Genomic DNA, 23,303 nt, shown 5'->3' on the forward strand with positions numbered 1-23,303 from the left:
CAATCATTATTGTATTTCATATATATATATATATATATGGGTTTATTTCTGGGCTCTCTATTCTCTTCTTTCAGTCATTGTGTCCATTTTTATGCCAGTACCATATTGTTTTGATTACTATAGCTTTATAGTAGATTTGAAGTCTGATATTCTTGCCTCCAGCCTTGTTCTTATTGCTTGAAGTTGCTTTGGCTATTGAAGATCTTTTGTGGTTCCCTATGAGTTTTAGGATCGTGTTTCTATTTCTGTGAAAAAAGACATTGGAATTTTGCTAGGGATTGTGTACACTTTGTAGATCACTTTGGGTAGTATGGGCATTTCAACATTATTCTTCCAATCCATGGACACAAGGTATCTTTTTCTTAGTGTCATTTACAGTTTATTTCATCATTGTTTGATAGTTTTCCAGATATAGATCTTTTGTTTCCTTGATCAAATTTCTTAAGTATTTTATTTGTTTGATGCTTTTTTAAATGAGATTGATATCCTGATTTCTTTTTCAGATAGGTCATTGCTAGTGTATGGAAATGTTACAGATTTTTGCATGCTGATTTTGTACCTTGCAACTTTACTAAATTGGTTTGTTAGTTTTAATAGTTTTATAGTGTAGTTCTTAGGGTTTTCAATATATAAAATCATGTCATCAGCAAACAGACAATTTTACTGTTTTGTTTCCTATTTGAATGTCTTTTATTTATTTTTCTTGCCTAGTTGCTCTGGCTAGTATTTGCAGTACTATGTTGAAAAGAAGCTGTGAAAGTGGGCACCTTTGTCTTGTTCCTGACCTTACAGGAAAAGCTTTCCACTTTTCACCATTGGATATGGTGTTAGCTGTGGGCTTTTCATGTATGGCCGGTATTGTGTTGAGATAAATTCTTTCTATGCGTAACTTGTGAATTTTTATCATAAAAGGATGTAGAATTTTTTTCAAATGTTTTTCCTGTATCTGTTGAGATGATCAAAGGGTTTTTGTCCATCCTCTTAATATGATGCATCAGGTTTATTAATTTGTATATGTTGAATTATCCATGCATCCCAGGGATAAATCCCTCTTGATTATGATGAATGATCCTTTAATATGCATTGAATTTGTTTGCTAGTATTCTGTTGAGGATTTTTGTATTTATGTTTATCAGGGATATTGGCCTGTGATTTTCTTTTCTTACAGTATCATGGAAGAATGATCTGTAACATGTAAGCTAGAATATAACACTCTTCAACTTCAAATCTTTAATGAGTTCCCTTTATATTTAAACTGTCTGTCATTATGGACTAAATAATCTGTTTTTTACTACCTCTCAACTTTATTCTGTTATCTGAGTAAACTCAAAAACAACTGGTCTACTTTTAGTTATTTTAAGTTATAAGCCTTTCTATGCCTTGATCAATCTTGTTTTAAGGATTAAGATTAATGTATTCCTAAGATGCCCTGAGGTAGCTTAAATACCAAAAACAATTCTGTGTTCCACAAACCAAGAAATGCGCTAGTGTTCGTAAAGCATTCGTTTTAAACATTTTGACTCCCTTTCACCACTTTGCTCTTAAATTGTCCCTTACCCCACAAGATTGTAGCTCTTCATCTACAGAAGGCCACTATGAATTTTTGAGTAATTACCTCTTGCTTTTAACCTGAACCCAGTTATTCTTTTTATTTCTGTTTTTCTTTTCAAGAAACACTCTCCGTAATTCCTCTCTCTTCTTTCTGTTCTTCATCTTCACACAGTCTCTCCTGTTTCCTAAGCAGGAAGAACAATTAACTTTTGATAGTGCTCATTTAGAAAAAGACCATAGTCAAGTTCTAAGACCATAATATGTGAAATTACTGTATTAGTTAGTAGTAAAAATATAGTCATTTCTCAGTTTCTAGTTATTTGGTGTTAAAGTCTAATTCTCCAAGTTAATCCATTATTACCTCTTAGATTTAATGATATTGTTTAAGCGAACAGATGTGTTTGCTAGAAACTCCTACTCATTAAATTGTGTTGATATTTTTATAAATATATCAAAGATACTAGGAAAGGTGGAAATATAAGCTGATTAGGTACTTTTTTCCTTCTACCACTACAGAGTAAGATAATGGTTAAGTATCACCATTTTGTGTAACAAAGCATCTGATTTTGATGTGCTTTCACTTTTGATATATGCAACAATGAATCTCTCATTTGAAATATGCCTTGTGTGTGAGTTCTGGGATCTGTGACCACTGATCCCGAAAGGATGAAGAGAGAAAGGAATTCTGGTGATGATGAAGGAAGAGGCAGGGAGGCAAAACAGTTCCAAGCTTCTCTGTCTTCTTCTACATTCATTATGTAATGTAGTTGCAGCAAAAGAGTTATTTTTATTTAAAAGCCTTACTTAAATGCATTTACTTTTAAACTTTAACTTTTGCTGACCGGACCAACCACCATTATTACTCATTTCTTTTATTCCAACGCTTTTTGTTAGTTTTGTATTTTATTATTTCGCTCATTCATAGATATATGCCACATTTCATTATTTTGACACTGCCACTTTACTGATGTTTTTACATTATGAAGTGAACTGATCCAATGGAATTGTCACTTTTCGTGCTCATTCTTTATAGTGATGATATCTGTGGGATGTTTCTTTTCCCTCCCCTCCCCTCCTTCCCTCCCTCCCTTTCTCCCTTTCTTCTTTGAAACAGAGTCTCCCTCTGTCACCCAGGCTGGAGTGCAGTGGTGTGATCTCAGCTCACTGCAACCTCCATCTCCTGAATTCAAGCAATTCTCTTGCCTCAGCCTCCTGAGTAGCTGGGATTACAGGCATATATCACCTCACCTGGCTAATTTTTGTATTTTTTTCTTTTTTTAAGCAGAGATGGAGTTTCACCATGTTTGCCAGGCTGGTATCGAACTCCTGGCCTCAAGTGATCCGCCTGCCTCGGCCTCCCAAAGTGCCAGGATTACAGGCATGAGCCACTGTACTCAGCTGGATGTTTTCTTTTACTTATCGTTGTGGGAGATGATGTGAACTATCCAGCAGATCCAAGAGGGTACTCACAAGGACCTGACTTTGTTGTCACCAGTATAGTAATAATTTAGTAATAGGTTTTCAAATAAATAGGAGGCACAAATGGAGATGGTGTGGGATTATGCTATAAGACTACCCAGAATATCACAGTTATCCAGTACATATCCAGATCGTATGAAGATTAAGTTTGAAATAGAGAGTAAGTTGGTACCTGTGCATCTGGGATAGATGTGAAGGCAACTTAGCTAGCACATAAATTGCTGTGTTAATTTACCTGACTTTGGTTGCCTAGGTAGAGTGTAGTTTCTGGGTGATAGGTTCGCTTTCAAATTGAAAAAGTTAAGAGAATAACAGTGAGCAATCTGCTACACAGTTAAGTATTATGGGACTCTGGGCAGCCTGCTAAAGTTTGAGTTGTGCTCTCTTTATTGCACTGGTTCTCGGCTGATAGTGATTTTGCCCACCAAGGGACAGCTGACATTTGCAGATATTTTGGGTTGTCACAACCGAGGGTTACTATTAGCATCTAATTGGTAGAGGCCAATAATGCTGCTAAATATGATACAGTGGACCAGACATCCACTCAAAAAAAGACCCAAAACGAAGACCCAAAGTAAGTTTTCTTATTCATTATAGTTTCAGCTTGCATGTTTGCTACCTTGTTCCTAAAGCATGGCCAATCTTTAGTAAAAATTCAATGAATGAGGGTACATGTAAACCTTAATGGTTCCTATCAACTAATATTTAGACAAATATGCATGTACTAACTTTACACATGTGAGTTTTTTTTCTGTGCTGCTTATCTATTTGCAGTTTTTATACAACATGAGTTTTACCCATCTTTTAGAAAAATATTCCTGTGCTCCTTTGGGATGAACAGTAGTTTGATGTTTGGTTGTTTCCCTCAGATTTCTTAGTAATGAGGTATTTAGTGTCACTCAGTGTTAAAGAATTATCTGATTGTAGATTTTATGAATAGGATCAAGGATCATTAAATGTCATACTTTTTCTCCATACTGAATAACTAGGAGAGAAGGAGATAGGAAGTGTTAGAGAAAAAGGGTAATATAATTTACACAACAATATTTACCAAAACATAATACAACTCTTCATTACATAGCATGAACTAGATCATTAGGACTAGCACAGAACTGTACATGTAAATGCTTAATATAAATACCACTTGATTTTTATTTGATGTAATGTAATTCTGTGCTACTGACTTGACTAAAATTCAGAGTATTACACTCATTATTTGTAAGATATTACAAACAATGTGAGCTGTCTTGATGATTTCACATAAATATACTATAAATAAAACACTTCAATCTACAATACAGAAAGAGTTCTCTAAACAACAATCATACATTTCAGCACTCCTATGAGCAAAGAAAATTGTTACTATCTCTCAAGGAGAGCATATACTTCCATGAAATGCTTGGAATACAAGTTTTCCACATGAAATAATGTCTTGATAGGGAAATCATACTAATACATTTCTGTTAACAATGTCCATGAATTGATTTAGATGTTCGCTCATGATAGTGTATACCAATAATGGGCAAACTACCTGCAAAAATATACACCTCTCCTTAAGTGCTTGTTTCAACATAAATTTGAGGGATAATAAAGTAGTATTTTCCAACTGAAAGAGAGGAGGATTTCGTGTCTTTGAAGCAGAAATTAATATTTGTATTATTTAGGGCTCTTTCTGTTTTAAGTGACAGAGAACCCAGCTTAAATTTGCATGAACCCAGAAAGAACATTTATTAGCTCACATAATTGGAAAGGCTAGTGGCTGGCTTTGGCTGTAGTTATAGATACTCAGGGTCCTCTCTTGTCTCCTAGCCTTACCTTCACTGTTGTGGTTTATTCTCAGGGTCAATGTGATAAACCATCATAGATCCAAATGTCTATTCCCACAAGTTACAGGACGGTGGAAGAGGAAACCTGCAAAGTCTTCTTAGCTCTCGTTTTCTTTGCCTGCGTCATATCCCTGTCTCTGAACCAGTCACTCTGGCCAGGAGATGGTGATGGCACAGATTGAGCCACATGCTGAGCTTGGATTTGGTTGTGGATTCAATATCACCTGTAGCTGAGAGTGCAAGAGTAGAGTTCCCCTGAAGAAAATTAAGTTACGTACAATATAAATCTTTATCTTAACTGTTCTCTCTTTCCAGAAGCACCACTGTAACCAATTTATTGCACTTATAATTCTATAGATGTGAAAATCAATGCCTTTTAATTTTGTATATGTATAGTATCGTATGTTTCTTTCTCCTGCTTTTAACATTGACCAATATATTTAATACCCCCTGCTTATAAAGATCTTCAAGAAGATAACATAACTTCTCTTTTAAATAATAGAAATACCCCCATAGACATTTTATTGCTTATGAAATATTTAAGAAATATCAAAACTGACCAACCAAATATTCTTAAAAATTCATTACCTGAACATTTCCATGAATCTTTTTATGAAGTGTATTTCTTATTAGGCTTCAGTCTATATTTAGGGTTTTAACACAGGCAGAAAAGTACCTGTAGGTAAATTAAATGCTTTTCAGCAAGTAATATTTCTGAAAGAATGTGTCAGTTTAGAGCATCTTGGCTGATTAAAGAATGGCTTTATATCATACTTTTTTCCCTAGTGATGAAAATTGGATGAGACCAGGTATGGCGGCTCATGCCTATAATCCTGGCAGTTTGGGAGGCCACATTGAGGGGATCAGTTGAGGCCAGGATATTGAGACCAGCCTGGGCAACATAGTTAGACCTTCTCTCTACAAAATTTTTTAAGAATTAGCCAGGTATGGTGGAGTACATCTGTAGTTCCAACTACTTGAAGGTCGAGGTAAGAGGATCGCTTGAGCCCATGATTTTGAGGTGACAATGAGCTATGATCGCATCACTGTATTCCAATCTGAGCAACAGAGTAAGACCCTGTCTCAAAAAAAAAAGAAAAGAGCTGGTTAAAAACTCAGATTTTTCAACTGTAAATGAATTAAAGACTTAAATGTGAGACCTGCAATTGTGAAATCCTAAAATGAAACATAGCGGGGAAACTTCATGACATTGATCATGGCAATAATTTCATGGATATGACATCAAAAGTAAAGGAATCAAAAGCAGAAATAGACAAGTGGGACCACATCAAATTTAAAAGCTTCTGTACAGCAAAGGAAACAATGCAGTGAAAAGGCAACCTGTGGAATAGGAGAAAATATTTGCAAACCATATATCTGATAAGGGGTTAATTTCTGAAATACATATGGAACTCCTAGATCTCAATAGTGAGAAAACTAATAATCTGATTTTAAAATGAGAAGTTTTTAATATAAATTTAAGGTATGCAGTATGATTTTTTTAACTTTTTATGTTCAGGGGTACATATGCAGATTTGTTAAGTTGGTAAATTTTGTGTCACGGGGTTTGGTGTACAGATTATTTTGTCATGCAGGTACTAAGCATAGTACTCAATAGGTAGTTTTTTGATCGTCTCCCTTTTCTCACTTTCCACTCTCAAGTGGGTCCTGGTGTCTATTGTTCCCATCTTTGTGTCTGTGTTCTCAGTGGTTAGCACCCTTTTATAAGTGAGAGTATGCAGTATTTGGTTTTCTGTTCCTGTGTTAGTTTGCTTATGATATGATCCATCCATGTTGCTGCAAAAGACATAATCTTGTTCTTTTTTATGGCTGTGTGGTATTCCATGGTATATATGTACCACATTTTCTTTCTCTACTCTATTATTGATGGGGCATTTAGGTTGATTCCATGTTTTTGCTATTGTGAATAGTGCTGCAATGAATATGTGTGTGTGTGTGTATGTCTTTATGGCAGAACAATTTATATCTCTTTGGGTATATACCCAAAATGAGATTGCTGGGTTAAATGGTAATTCTGTTTTAATTTATTTGAGAAATCACCAAACTGCTTTCCATAGTGGCAGAACTAATTTACATTCCCACCAGCAGTGAATAAGTGTTACCTTTTCTCCACAGCCTTCCTAGCATCTTGTTATTTTTTGACTTTTTAACAAGAGCCATTCTGACTGGTGTGATAGTATCTTTTGTGGTTTTAATATGCATTTCTCTAATAATTAGTGATGTCTCATCATTAGTGATGTCTCATCACTAATTATTAGTCACATATAGTTTTTTTTGTAAGCACATCTAAAATCTACTCTTCTCAAAACAGTTAAGGACTTAAATAAACATTTCTCTAAAGAAGACACACAAAGGCCAACAGGTACATGAATGGGTGTTTAACTCACTAATCATCAGGGAAATGCAAATCAAAACCACAATGAGGTACCCACTCACACCTGTTAGGATGGCTATTCTCAAAAAACAAAAGACACCATGCATTGCTGTGGATGTGGAGAAACTGGAACACTTGGACACTGTTGGTAGGAATGAAAAACACTTGCACTCGGTTGGTTTACACTGGAAAACTGAATGGAGATTCCTCAAAAAATTAAAAATAAAATTACCATATTATCCTGAAAGCCCACTTCCAGGTGTTTAATCCACAAGAATGGAAACCAGGATCCCAATACCTCCCATGTTCATTGTTGCACTACTCACAATAGCTAAGATGTGGCAACAACCTAAATAGACATCTGTCAACTGATAAATCCATAAAGAAATGTAGACTATACATATAATGAAATATTTTTCAGCCTTAAAAAAGAATGAATATAACATATGACAACATAGATGAACCCAGATAACCTTATGTTAAGTGAAGTAAGCCAGTCACAGAAGGACAAATACAGCATGATTCCACTTAATATGAAGTATCGAAAATAGTCAAACACATAGAATCAGAGGGTAGAATGTTGGTTGCCAATGCCAAGAGCGTGGGGGAAGGGGAAATGGGGAGTTGCTCTTCAATGAGTGTGACGTTTTGGTTACACCTGATGAACAAATTCTAGCGATCCTTTGTATGATGTATCTATACTTAACAATACTGTTTTTATATACTTATTTAAGAGATTAGATCTGATCTTGTGTTCTTAATGCAATACAAATTAAAACAAAAGCAAAAACAAAAACTCACTTATCTTCTCTAGTGCCTGATACCTGTGTAGTTGTGTACATACTTACATATTTAACAAATAATTATCACTTCCTTATTGATGTGCAGTTGCTAGCAGGCTGTTTCTGAGGTGCATTCAGAAGGGATATATTTTCTTTTCTGCAGCTAGACTAACTCTTATGGGTGCTATAAGTGGCTTACCAGTAGTTGGAGATTAAGTGGTTTACTGTTGTTTCTGGGGTTTGGGACAGAATCCTTGATCAAACCATGAATATTGACAGATTAGATGGATTTCAGGAACATAAAGACTTAATTGAATCTTTGGTGTACTGGAGGGAGGAACTTGGTTAGGAATAAACAGGATTTAAGTAATTGGAATTATTTAGCTCTCCTGAGACTCAGTAAGACACCTTCTAAATAAGATTCTGGACCTTCTCTGTCCTGTAATTTAACTGTAGACTTAATCCTGACCAATCTAGCAAAATATTTAATTCCTTCTCCTAATACTGAGATTGGATTGAGAATCATTCTTGCTATATCTTAAGTCTATAACTCTTATTTTCCCTTTTAGTTATTATTGTGGGTTTTAAAATTGTAATTACAATATAATTCGTATTACTTAAAAATATTTTTAACAGCACAGTGATTAATGGCAATAATTTTTTTGAAAGTCTTTCTTCGTTATGCCATCTCCATTTCTCATAAATAATTACTGTTAAAGAGTTTGATGTATGGAACATAGAAGTGGTCTTGTGTTTGGATTAACAAACTAATCAGGCATGATAAGCTTCACTCAATGCCAAGGGCATGAGGCAGGTAATAAAGCTTGATTGATAACAAAATTAGTGAGGTCTGTCATTTCACAGCAATTGCTTTCAAATGTACCAGTCACTCTACATTTGGGTTACGATTTTCCAGGGGAGCCATTGATTTTGGGGTCTCTTTAGTTTTTAATCCCTTGCTAGTTGTCATGCATTTCCTTCGGGGTGCCAGACTAGGGCCCATTTTCCAGTGCAGGTGCATCTTACCAATGCTGACTCCTGATTCCTTGATCTACAATCTTGACATAAAGACCTTGACCTGATGCTTAGTTTTCTTGGATTTGGTATATTCCTTTACCTTCCCCGAATTGCTATTGCAAGGAAGATTTGACCAAGGTTATTTAAACTTTTAAAATGACTATACCTCTCATAACAGATAACATACTAATACATGTAAGAACTAACATTTTGATGGTAATAAAATAGGACCATGATATTTTACCAATATTCACTTGTGGGCCATATATGTTTGCTACCAGTTTTTCATGGTTGCACATGCTGTCACATCAAATATCCTTGTAATTTTGGGCAAGTATTGACTATATAGAGTTTCTGGATAAAAAGGTATGCACCTTTAAAGTTTTTATAAATCTGCCAAACTGTCCCTGAACGCTATAGTCTCATTAACAGTGTGTGAGATAATGTTTCATTATGCACCTTCCTTCTGGTTTTATTTATGTTGTCTCTCTCTGGTTCTTGAATTTTTTTGTGCATGTGGTTTTGATAGGACATAAAAAATTATCCTGATTTTGCATTAGAAGCAGGATGCTTAGGATTAGCTCAACATCATAGGACTAAGTGGCCTATCTAACCTAGCACTGAAATCATCTGTCTCTTGTATTCTTTCAGTTAATTGAAACTTCACAATCTATTTTGTTTTATTCTCCCATCTTAATATTTGGAACTTATAATATATAATCTGCTTTGCAGAAAGTCTAGTTATTTCAACTCAACTTTATTCAAAAGAAATAGGGAACTATTTGAAATACGGAACTAGCCTCTGATTGTGCCTGAAGCTCTTCATTATTTGTCAGTAATGTTAACGTATGCCAAGTTAAAAAAAAAAAAGTTTAAGATGTATTTCACCGACTTACAGGTTCTACTAAAATATAAAGTTGCTGTAGAGGTTTTTAATATATTTTAGTCTTCATCTGTTTATCAGCCTATTGCATGGTAAATAATTGCTCAACCATTGAAGTTACAGTATTTGACAAATCTGCAGAAATTTTGCTGTATAAGCCAATGGAATTTTTACATTAAAAGTTAACTAATGCAGTAACTTCTATTCATTAAAGCTTTGGACAACTTAAATGATGATGAAGTGAACATTTTTTTAGGCAGATTCATTACAATTTATCAAAAATTCAAAGAGTGCCCTCTACTTCTGGTTCCTTTAGTTGGTCACTTTCTCTAACAGTGATATTGGTTTACACATTTTTCAAGTTGCTGTGTATGAACTTATGCCAATGTTGTTTATAATATGTTTGAATCATTTTATTCTTCAAATGTGGTTTTATTTATGTTTATAGAAAATATTTGAAACTGGTGAAAACCTTTTTGTTAATAAAATGTAGGAGAGGTAGAGTCCATTTTTTTGGTCATGCTTTGTTGCAAACAAAATGATTTTAGGGACAGACTGGAACTTGTTTTTCCTTTCAGATGGATTGAATCCCTACTCTCAACTTACATGCACTGAGAAAATAGTCTATAAATTTCGTCATAGTTATTTTAGCTTTCTTTGCCATTTAAAGCAGGAATAGATGTGGACAAATTTACTTCCGGTGACATAGGTCTTTCTCTTTTTATAAACTGCTCAAAAAATATCAATTTAACAATGGATGTTAGAAATAACAGGCATTAGAGTTTTTTCTGTTGTAAAAGTAACAATGATCTTAGCTGAACTACATTTATTGTTAAGCAGTTTTACACATTTGCCCACTGAAATTCGTTTCTTCTTTCCTTGCGTTTGCATTGCATTTTGGTGCCTTTCTCATAGCCCTCACCACCATCTACAGTGCACTGCATGTATTTGCTTCTGTTTTCATGTTTTTCACTATAATATGAGCCTAGAGAACTGTATCTGTTTGTTATTCATCTTTTTATTTTATGTACAGCCTAGCACATAATAGGTATGAATGTTGAATTCAAATGATCTTTGCAAAATGATATAATGTGAAAAATTGACAAGTCATTCTATTTGATAGTCCTTGACCATTAAAACTACTATTTCTGAGATTTTCTTATTCCTTCAATGAATCGGTTTTTACATAAAGAGATTCCATACACTTGTTAGTTTTGTTTACAGGAAATTGTTTTATGTACTCTAAAGATAATTACTGATAGTTTACCATCTGTTTCTATTAACGAGTCTTTTATATCTCCCTAATCACTTGCTTTGTGCTATATTTTATATGTGAGATGATAGCTATCTTTTAGCTTTTGACGGTTTTGATACTTACAAAATGTGCAATATCTTCTGTGATCTTCTGCAAGTTACATTTGTGACGTAATTTGAATTTGAGTGCTACTCTCACAAGGAAATGTGTATTGGTAATTCCTAAAATGAGACGTCCCTCTTAGATGTCTTTATAAAAACTCTTATTTTTTTACTTTCTAAGTAGCTATGGGTTTTCTTTTCCAGGAACACAGTTTTTTCAGGTTTTTTTAAATTCTGACAAACATGGAGAAAGAGGATTCATATTTATTGAATGCATATTGTGTTCTTGTATCATGATGAGCACTATATAGAATTACTAAATAATTAATTACTTAATAACCTTACTCCATAAGTAATATGCTTATTTATGGGTGAGTAAGCTGCAGAGAAAGGGAATTTTTTTTCTACTTGGCCTTTGCTTTATTTCTGATATAACAAAGAACAGAAAATAGTCTTATATATTATGGATTAGTGGAAAATACATTAGAACTTTTATTTCTGACTATATAGTCAGGTAGATATTCTTTAAATATCCCATCCATAGGGAAAGGATATTTTTTTTAAAAAGATAAAAGAAGGTGTAGAAAACATTAGCAACAGACTATCAGAAAAGACCTTGAATTGAAAAAAGAACCAAATAGAGCTTCTTTAAAAAGAATCGTAAGACTATAAACTTTTATGTTTTAAACAGGTGACTAGACATAATTGAAAGAGAGGTTTGAAGAAATTACATGCATATACAGAAAGAAAAGGTGAAAGAAGTGAAACAGTTTAAGAAATGTGAAGGGCAGAATGAGACTGTCTAAAAATATGTTTAAATGGATTGCCAGAAAATTGACGGGTAGAGAGAATGGAAGATAGGAAGTAATGGAATTAAAAGTGGCTAGAATTATCCTGACCTGAAGAAATTCATGGGTCCTCAGATTTAGGAAGCACATTTTTGTTGTTGTTTTTTCCAGATAGGGTCTAGTTCTGTCGCCCGTGCTGGAGTGCAGTGGTGCCATCTTGGCTTACTGCAGCCTGGACCTCTCCAGGCTCAAGAGATCCAACACCTCAACCTCCTGAGTAGCTGGGACTGCAGGTGCGTGCCACCATGCTCAGCTAATTTTTAAAAATTTCTTGTAGAGACAGAGTGTTGCCATGTTGCCCAGGCTTGTCTTAATTTCTGGGCTTAAGCAGTCTTCTGGCCGCAGCCTCTCAAAGTGCTGGGATTACATTTCTGAGGCCACCACACCCAACCTTGGAAGCACAATTAATTCCAAATAAGCTACGTGACCTTAAAATTTGGAAAACCAAAGATAAAGGGAAAGTCTTAAAACTTGCCAAAAAAGAGAAACAGATTAAGAATATTGGACTGGCAGCGGCCTTCTGAAACTATCAGTGTACCAATGGCAATCAGAAGCCAATGTACTAGTACCATCAAATTTTCTACCAATTTATAGTGTATTATATTCAGCTAATCTTTTATTCCAGAGTGAGGCTGAAATCATTACATTTGCAGCCAAACAAAAGATGAGTGTCTTTACTACCAAGAGAGACTCATTAAATGTGCTTTAAAGCTGGGTAAGGTATATAGGTGTGAAATGTCAGGAGGTAGTTAGGTCCTCTGATGAGATTTGGAACCATCCCATTCTATTTCAGATACTTTCATAAGACATCTTGCCCTCATAGGTGGATTAAATTCAGGGAAAATTTCCATGGTGGGAATTGTGGATTTTTATTTATTTAAGTGGTAATTTTCTAGCACCTATTATTTTACAGTTTCTAAAACAAATCATGTATCACTGATCGTTTCCTAGAGGCTATACTCATCTGAACTATTTTATGTTTCAAATACCTGAGGAACACATAATGGAAAGTACCTGTTGGTTTTCTTTCCCTCAACTTCACTTACCTGTGCCATTAGTTTTAATTTCAAAGAAATGTAGTCTCTCACTTTGTTGGTCAGTTCTTAAAATGGACTTTAATTAATCAGCTTGTGGCTTATTTGTACTGATTAGAAGATGCTTAAAGTGGAGACCCTGTCACATTATATTAGGACTCTAGCAAAGAACCTGCTAGTTTGATGCCTAATAATGTTTGTTCTGAGCTGATGCTAAGATACTAAACATTTCTATGAAAAACAGAAATCAGAAAGGTAGCACCAGCAACAAAAATAGCTTTTCATGGACTGCAAAAACTTTAGGGAGCAATTGATTAGCAGCATCAAATCCTAGAGCAGTAGCAGGGAGAAATCATGGGAAAGGAGGAGGCCAAGGCCCAAGTTGGAGAGAAGAGACAGCAGGACTTATTTGATTACCTTAGCATTTCCAAGTTTCGGTTAATTTTGCATTACCTTCACAATTTTTACGTTATGCTCATGTTATCTAGATTATTATTTACTTATATTTTAAAGTAAACTTATGCTTATTTAAGAGGAAATGTTTTAATCAAAATAAAATTTGAAACCCATTCTACATATTGTAAATCAAAAGTATATGTAAAAATTGGTAAAAAGGAGAGAACACAACGAAAACCACATCCTGCCGGGTGCAGTGGCTCACACCTGTAATCCCAGCACTTTGGGAGACCAAGGTGGGTGAATCACTTGAGCCCAGGAGTTTGACACCAGCCTGGGCAAATCCCATCTCTACAGAAAATATAAAAATTATAAGGATGTGGTGGTGTGCATCTGTAGTCTCAGCTACCTGGGAGACTGACATGAGAGGATCACCTGAGCCTAGGAGCTTGTGGCTGCAGTGAGCTGTGATTGAGCCATTGCACTCCAGCCTGGGTGACAGTGCAAGACCCTGTCTCAAACACAAACAACAAACAATTTTCTGTTGCCTGTCATGGAGCCTGAGGCCTACCTTCTGTTATAAAGAGGAAAAAAAATTCAAGGAATATTGAAGATATCAAGATAATCAAAAAAGATGCAAAGGCTCATGCCTGTAATCCCAGCACTTTGGGAGGCCAAGGCAGATGGATCAACTAAGGTCAGGAGTTCAAGACCAGCCTGGCCAGTATGGTGAAACCCCATCTCTACTAAAAATACAAAAATTAGCTGGGCATGGCGGCACGTGCCTGTAATCCCAGCTACTAGGGAGGCTAAGGCTGGAGAATTGCTGGAACCTGGGAGGCGGAGGTTGCAGAGAGCCGAGATCGTGCCACTGCACTCCAGCCTGGGCCACAGAGTGAAACTCTGTCTCAAAAAAAAAAAATGCAGAAAGGAAATAAACTAATCATTTGTCATGAGCTATATAGAATCGTTTTTAGTACCAGCAGTGTCAACAGATGAATGTGAAATGATTCATGGAGGTTAGCATGACTGTGTGCATCTGAGTGCCTTCTTTTTAGTGATCATCATTTGAAAGATATTGCTCTGTGCCTCCTGTATTGAAATGATTTTGTTCTTTCTATTTGAAGCTCTTTTAAGAGCCTGTGCTGATGGAGGTGCCAACCGCTTATATGATATCACCGAAGGAGAGAGAGAAAGGTATGCTTTCTTTTAGCCAGTGTGCATAATACCACTAATTTCTGCTCTTCTGTTGTTTTATTTTCTTCTTGTAAGTGGACATTATTCATTTTCCTTCAGACTCTTTTATAGAAAACCACCTCAGTGAGGGAAGAGTGACTGAGCTGCTTAACCATGTTGTATTATTTCTTGCTTTAAATGGTATCTCTTAGTAGAATGAGGCCTATCTATTCTTATTTTTAAAACCTTCATTCTGCTACTTCAAAGCCACATTAAGTAGCATTATCAAGTCTCGATACTTGTGAGAACTGTGAAAGTTAGCTAAAAGAAAACTTCAAATGGCAATTTGAGATGTTATTCAAACAGTGTAAATAAATAAAAACTGATTTTATATAAAGTAGTTGTATATTCTATAATAAAAGATATGAGGTTTTATGTTAGTGTTGAGTAAAGCCCAGTATAATTTAACTTAATTACTTCTCAGTTATGTATATACTTACATTTTAGGAGATAAATAATTTATTTCCTTAAGATTTACTATCCTTGCTGTCTGATTTTTCTTTACGTGGTGAGCTATTTTTAGATAAGATAATATGTTTGATGGAAACAGATTTTAAACCTAGCTCATTGTGAACATGTTTGTAGTTTTCATCCCTATCATATGTGTTGTTAAATATATTGAAGTGTTTTTAGTTTAGGAAATTACCTCCTTGCTGCAAATAATAAAAACATGATGATATACTCTAGGTACAAATTAAATATATGTATTTTGAAATAATATTTTTTCTTTATGGTATCAGAATTTCTAATGGAGCTGCTTTTCTAAAGCAGCCAGTTTCTTATAGGAGGAAGGCATGTTTCCTTCAAGACTGGGCATGCTAATGCTAATGTCTGGGGACTGGTTGCATTATCCAGAAATATAGCAAAAGTGACAGCCTAGAAGACAATTTAAATTCTTCACATTTTTTGCCCCTTTATTTTGTAACTTTACAAATCCTCTGACAGTATCCTCCAAGACTTGACATGGACAATGTGTGAAAAAGTATTCAAGTATGTGTTGTAAAAAAAGTGTCTGGGCCAGTTATTTCAGATAAGAGTGTAATGCCCATGAGGCCAGGCATATGTATTGGGTATTGTTTGTTCCATGCCTGTAGCCTGCTTGTTGGCAAACAATCTGTTGCCAAGCATTCTCTAATGGCAGGTGTAGCTTGTAAACATAATTATAACCACAACTGTCAAAGGATCTCAACACTGTGCCTCCCGAGTGATCCTTGATCATAAGATCCATCGATAATGGTTGTGAAAAAATTTAGACTCCCATATTGATTATTTTTACAGAATTGGGCTGAACATTAATAAGAAAGATAACAGAACACTTTAAAAATAATGTCAACTTTTATGTTAGATTCAGGGCATTAATATATGCAGTTTCGTTACATGGGTATATTGTGTGATGCTGAGGTTTTGGATATGAATGGTCACGTTACCCAGGTAGTGAGCATAGTACCCAGTAGTTAGTTTTTCAACTCCTAACCCGCCCCCCCGCCTCATTCTCGCAGTTACTAGTGTCTTTTGTTGCCATCATTATGACCATGAATCCCCAGTGTTTAGCTCCCACTTATAAGCAAGAACATGCAGTATTTGGATTTCTGTCCCTGCATTAATTCACTTAGGATAATGGCTTCTAGCTGCATCCATGTTGCTACAAAGCAGGTGATTTCAAACAGAATACTTTTATTCATATTTGAAAGCAAAACAGAATACCAGATTTAGGGAGCAAGAACCATTATTTTTTCCCAAATTTTAAAATAACCACGTGTGATGTTTCTCAACATATTTATAAGTAATCTTACAGAAGTCTTCCAAGAAGATTTATATAATTTATCTAACAACTGTTTGTTCATGTATGAAGATGTTCGATAAAACATTGTACTTTTCATTGATTTTCTAGTTGTAATTATGTGTTTGCAATGATTCCTATTCTGATGCCCAGGGACATCACTGGCATGGGTGAGGGTAGAATCTCTAATAGGAAGATGAGTGAAACTAACTGTCTCATGTGGGAATTAAGTCCTTGAATCAATCTCTAAATACAAACCCTAAGCAGTCAAAATAATTGGATTCTGGTGACTAAACATAATTCCTCTTAATTGTATTTCTAATAGAAAGGCATCACAATAAGAAAAGGAAAAAAAAAAATACGTGAGTTTTAAAAGCCAGTATGTACTTTGTGGACCACTACTTGCCTTGTTCTTATTTATTTACTTAGCATCCATATGTACAATGTAATGTCTCATAATTATGTGATAACACATGAATTTTTAAAGAATAATCTTCAGTTGAAGACAAAATAAAATATTTGGAATGGAAGGAAGGAAAACATATAAACAGTAGCAGAGGAACCAAGCTTCCAGAGGAGTAGAGCCGAGGGAAAAAATCAGTGGTGGGACCTTCTCCCCTCTGCTCAGGCTGAAGAGGGGCAGGGCATGAGGCCCCAGGCCCCGTGTTACTCTGCTTCTGGATTCCGTTGGACATTCAGGTCTACATCTGTCTCTCATGGAGGTAGGTCCCTAGGAGAGCCTGAAGAGGACCCAGGTGTATTCCAGGCCCCTGCCTGGACCTGCTGTCTCCTTTACTCCTTCAAGGGAAAGTTGAAGTGTGGCAGGTGAGGCTGTTGGGACTCATGGGGAGATGTGTGTAGTGAAAAGAAGATTCAAAAAAGTGTATTGGATTTGCGATAATCAGCAAGTAGAAATAGTGTCCATTTGTCCTGCAGCCCAGAAAGTCCAAGATTAGACAATGGAAACAGTTTATGAAGTAGAGATGATTAATGTTCTTCTGTTACCTGCTTTCAGAATACTGAATTAGTGCCCCCAAACTCTTGTCTTATACATATTAGATAGGTTTTCTTTTATTACAGATGTGCAAGATATCATTATTTTCAATGTTCAAATTGTCCCATCTTTGGCCAATATAAACTTCTTTAAGTTAGATCCTATGTCCTTTTTAAAAAGTTACCTTTAAGTACATATATAAAGGTTATATATATACACACATATATATATACACAGACACATACACATACACATGTAGATCATATATATTATATAAATCACGTATAAAAATTATATGTAATTTTTAGGCATAATGTACAATAAAATGCATACTCTAGGTGTTTAATTACATGAGTTTTGTTAGACATTTATTTATAGCCTCCTGTCTGCCATGCAAAACAGGACAGAGAGTTTCTTACCCCCAGGCCACTGCTTTCTGATTCCATTACTATAGACTTTAAAAAATCTGTTAATGAATTTCAAGCAAAAGAAATCATATAATATGTATTCTTTTGTGTCTTTTTCTTTTGCTCGCATGTTTTTCCAGTTCATTCATGTTTGGTAGTTCCTTTTTATTGCTCAGTAGTATTTTATTGTACGAATATACCACAATTACATTTGTTTATTCACCAAATGTACATTTGGTTGTTTCTAGTTTTTGGCTATTATGTGTAAATGCCATTTCTTGTACACGGGTTTCTGTGACCATGTTTTAATTTTAGGGAATAGGTACAAAGAATGAAGTTTGTGGGTGACAGGGTAAATATGTATTTAACTCTCTAGAAATTGACATTTCACTATTCCAAAGTGGTTGTAACATTTTATATTCCCATGAGTAATGTCTGTATTGCTCCATAGCCTCACCAATATTTGTTCTTTTTTATCTTTTTGATTTTAGGCATTTAGTGTTTGTGAATGGAATTTGTGATTTTAATTTACATTTCTCTCTGATAACTAAGGACGTTGAGCATCTTTTCATGTATTTATTGATCATTGGTATTTCATGATTTGCTTATTTTTATTTATAATAACTTGTTACACAATTATTATTTACCACTTTTATTCATTAAAACAGCCATGGGCTTAGGTCCAGTTTTATACTAGATGTATGAAACGCTTGCACACCATCTTTACTAAAAGTTTTTTTTTAATTGTGATAACACTTAACATGAGATCTACTTCTTAACAAGTTTTTAAGTGTATAATACATATTGTTTACTACAGATACAATTAGATCTCTAGAACTTATTCATCTTGATTAACTGAAAGATGTATGCCCATTGATTAGTAATTCCTCATTTCTCACCCTCCTCCACCCTGGCAATCCTATTCTACAGTTTGATTCTGTGAATTTGACTATTTTAGATACCTTGGATAAGATAATCTTGCAGCATTTGTCTTTCTGTGACTAGCTTATTTTATGTAGCATAAAGTCCTCAAGACTATTCCATCCTTCATAAGTATCTGTCTGTTTCAACTATGAAAGCAGCCTCCCTTCATTCATCAGGTTTTGTTTTGATAAAGAAGCCCTAAATATTTTTTCTCATCTTGAATTGCAATGCATCTATTAACACCTATTGGGTCTGACCTTTGGGACACTAGAACATATGATTAATTTTTCTGGAGTTACTTGTTAAGTGAATGCAAGCTCAGTAAACCTAAGCTCCCTGGTGCCATTCAGTGTGATAGATTATGTGATATAAAGAGAAAATTCTAGTTCAGTGTGATAGATTCCATAACAAAGGAAGACATGGACAAGGACAGTTAAAGAACGGAGGTATTCCCAGCTACTCAGGAGGCTGAGGCAGGAGAATTGCCTGAACCCAGGAGGCGGAGGTTGCGGTGAACCGAGATCGCGCCATTGCACTCCAGCCTGGGTAACAAGAGCAAAACTCCATCTCAAAAAAAAAAAAAAAAAACAGAGGTATTAGAAAATATTCCGAGGATCCTAATGGGCTGTAAGAGATTAGGACCACAGAACGTGTGAGGTACACATATATGTGTGCATTTGTAGTGACTGGGGAAAGGGAGAGAAATTCTCCTTAGTCTCCTGGATGAAATCTAAATTAACTACCTTGAGATGCAGGGTTTTCTTTTTAGGCATGCCTAATTTCTTCCCTTGTATTCTAGTCAAGCAGAACTGCTCACTGTCCTAAATTTGCCAGGCCCTTTGTCCTCCCTGCCTTTGCTCAGGCCCTTTCTCATGGCTGATCTTGTACACAGTACCACCACCCATAGTCCATTACAATTGTGTGGCCATTCCCAATAACCAGTGTTGGTAGATCCTATGCTGTACTCATTCTTAGGTGGTTTTAGCAGCATGTGCTAGCATATTTTGTAGCAATCCTATCCATGCATCAGTGTTCAACTAACACACTATGTACTCCAGGAGGGCTCCTCTCCCCTTCCAGCCTCAAGTGATCTGGCATTTCCTACACAGTAATACTACTCTTAAATCACAATGTTACATTCACATTTTACCTTGATTTGAAGCCGTAAAGACTTATATTCTTTACTAGGTTGTAAATTTCTGGTGATCTATTGCCCTTTAACTTTGCATAATACTTTGTAATTATTTACTTTTTCATTTTATCTTGTGATTTAGTTATGCGTAGATGTATCTTATCTCCTTCACTAGGTGGTAAATTCCTGGAAGGCGGCAATCATAATTAATCATCTTTATATCCTTAATATCTAGTACACTAATGAGCATTTGAAAATTTATTGAATTAGTGATTTTTCCTTGGTATCTTAGCAGAGATGTAAGACTAAGCTTTTGTTAAGTCAAGGATTTCTAAGGTGTAATACCAGCTATTGGAAGTATCTTGTTAAAGAAACTATCGATAATTATATATCTTATTAGTATTATAAGCCAGAAATGGCTTATGTTAAAAAGGATTGTGTATTTTTGTCTGAAGTTATGTGTAGTACATATCCCACTTGCTTCCAGGATGTCTTATGTTACGTTGCATTCTAATTACTGTCTAAATGAATCTTCTGTCCTGGAACTAAGATTCTTGCTTTGAATTCATGGGTGTTTTGATAGGAATGTGTATCATGAATATCAGTGCTAAATGTGAGAGGTTTTTTTTAAATTTGTGATTTTTGTGATACTTAGAGATTCTCAGACTCTAAGAAGTTAGTATATCTTTAGTATTGTGTATAGGATATCTGAAATGAGGGGAGGGTTGTTTTTAGTTCGTTTTCTCAGAGTAATTACTGAATATAGAATCCTCAATGGGAAGTTCTATGGGAGAATATCTTTATGTAAACCTTGTTCTAGGTTAACTCAAATGTTTAGGAGTTTCCTTTCTGTTTAAAGATGAGCACCCAACAAAAATTCCATACATTCATGGAAATGACCACATAATTAAACACTGATTAACAATGGCAGGATGATGAGGACCTATTTAAACAGAAAAGCAAAATACATTCCTGATTTCTCTTTCCTCTCACCTCATTAATTTTCTCACAGTTACGATTTCAGTCTTTGAGCTTTATATAATCATGCAAGTTTCTCATCAGCAGATCAATCTACTTTTTAGTAGATTGATCAAGTGTGATCAAGTGTGAAGAGGATGACTATTGTAACTTTAGAACTATTCATGCCCCAGCTAAACAAAGTTCAAAATATAATTAAAATAACTGATTAATGTGGGGAGATAGCTCTTAAAAATTAGCTTCTAAAGCCTTTATCAATACAATTAACCCAGGCATCTGGTAGCAAGTATCTGATTACACTTGAAGGAATAAATGACATTCTAAATCTGGCTATCTGTGAGTAACTTGGAACAATTTCTTTGTATATTATTGCAGGTAGCAGCGGCTTCCAGAATGGGCATTATGTAGTCAGAGAGTTAGATTAGAGTTCAAAATCGGATTCTGCCACTTCAGTACTTTTAGCAAGTAATTTAACTTCTTGGGCTGTAGTTTCTTCATCTATGACACTTCCGGAAGAGATCACTTCCTTTTGGTGTATTAGAGATATCTTGGTGAAGTAAGTTATTACTGTAGCTAATTACAGAAGATCTGGATATATTAAGAGGATGAAGCATGGCTCTTAAAAGCTATAATGATAAATTATTGAATAGTTCAGTGTGTACCTGATGTAGTTTTAGGCAATAGCTGTAAATATTTTTGTCATACTTTTCTGCAGCAATAATTGTATTACTTTTTAGAAAGGTTATAAGCATTTTTCAGATAGTGGTTGGCATATAGGAATGTCGTATTTGGCATTTGATTTCTTTTGTTTTAAATCTATTTTGTTCAGCTATAACTTCATGCAACAAAATTTATCCAGTTTAAAAATACAGTTCAGTTATTTTTGAAGTGTTATATAGTTACATACCCACCACCACAGTCAAGGTTAAAACACATCCATCATCACAAAAAGTTCCTACCTCCCACTTTGCAGTCAGTTACCCTCTTCCATACCATATACCATATCCCCTGTCCCCTTCTAGAATGTCATACAAATGGAATCATAGAATCGGTTGTCTTTTCTGTCTTTCTTCACTTATCAAATGCTTTTGAGATTCAGCCATGTTATTTTATGTATTAGTAGTTGGTTCCTTTTTACTGTTGAGTAGTGTTCCAGCATAGGGATACACCACAATTTTCTTCCTTTATTTGACACAGTTGATGAACCTGATTTCTAAAACTCATCTTTTTGTTGGAATCTGTTGTCATTTTTTTATGTGCTTCTTTGGAATATATGTTCTTTTAGTTGGAACCAAGCAAAATTCTCAAAGTTTTCAGTTCAATCCTGGAGATTATATAAAATAGTAGTAAAGACTTATATGTAAGGTCTGTATTTGCTTTATCTTAGTAAAAAGTATGTAAAAGTTTGTGCTGTTTTTAAAAGGAGTAAGACAATAAACATGAAATCATTGTGAAATAAGTTGGTGTCAAGTATCTGAGCATAAGTTGTGGTCTTGATAATTTCTAGTATATTTGACAGTTGATTTCAGTCTCGCTGTGACTAGTTTTCTCACTGATTGTGAATTTTTTTTTTTTTGCTACTTTTCAAAGTTATAGTATAGCAGAAACCTGTAATTTCTATATGCTTTAACATATGCAGAAAGGAAACAAATATAAACCAAAGATCTTTAGTTCAGTTGATTCTTATAAGCCTAGCCTTAGCAATGATAAGTCATTTGCTTCAGCAAATTTCCATTAAAAAATATTTGTGCAATCAAATTACCAAGCTCTGTAAGCATGTCAACGTTATTAGGTCTTTGAATCAAAATGATGAAAGGTAAAAATGATTAGTGCATTTAAAAGAGAAATTACAACAGAAGTCTTGGTATTAAAGAACCTTACACAACAAACGGTGAAGGCATATTTATCTTAAATTATTGATTAGATTAGTTTAGTAATATATTTTAGTCTGTTTGATATCAAATGCTATAAATCAGAGGTCTCAAAGTTATCCATGCATAGCTGTGAATCATTTTGGAGTATTGGAGGAGGGAGGAATGTGTTTGCAAAGGTGCTATGTTTCTCAGATCATGCATGAACTCAAAATAAATTTTCAGAGCAAGACCATTTTAAGCAGCTGCAGGAAGTCCATTTACAACTGAATTTAATCAAAGACATTGTTTTTTATGGCTATTCTATTTCATAAAGTACGTTCCTGACAGAACCCTTTTCCCTTCCTGCACTGTGGATGGAGTCTTCAGAAATAAATTATCTTCCAGTAATTTTTTAGAGAATGCTAGATCATT

At 34.9% G+C, this 23,303-nt stretch overlaps 1 protein-coding gene across 1 annotated transcript in view; it reads left to right on the forward strand.

Annotated features, from left to right (window-relative positions):
* The window catches only part of TPK1 (thiamin pyrophosphokinase 1), a 395,367-nt gene that overhangs the window by 128,283 nt on the left and 243,781 nt on the right, over positions 1-23,303 (forward strand). The window contains exon 4 of the mRNA XM_012447567.2: positions 14,695-14,764. Coding sequence (XP_012302990.2) covers positions 14,695-14,764 — 70 coding nt within the window. The remainder of the gene's footprint in view (positions 1-14,694; positions 14,765-23,303) is intronic.

The sequence above is a fragment of the Aotus nancymaae genome, unplaced genomic scaffold, assembly GCF_030222135.1.
Source record: "Aotus nancymaae isolate 86718 unplaced genomic scaffold, 86718_ANA_hifiasm-v0.15.2.pri h1tg000002l, whole genome shotgun sequence".
NCBI lineage: Eukaryota > Metazoa > Chordata > Mammalia > Primates > Aotidae > Aotus > Aotus nancymaae.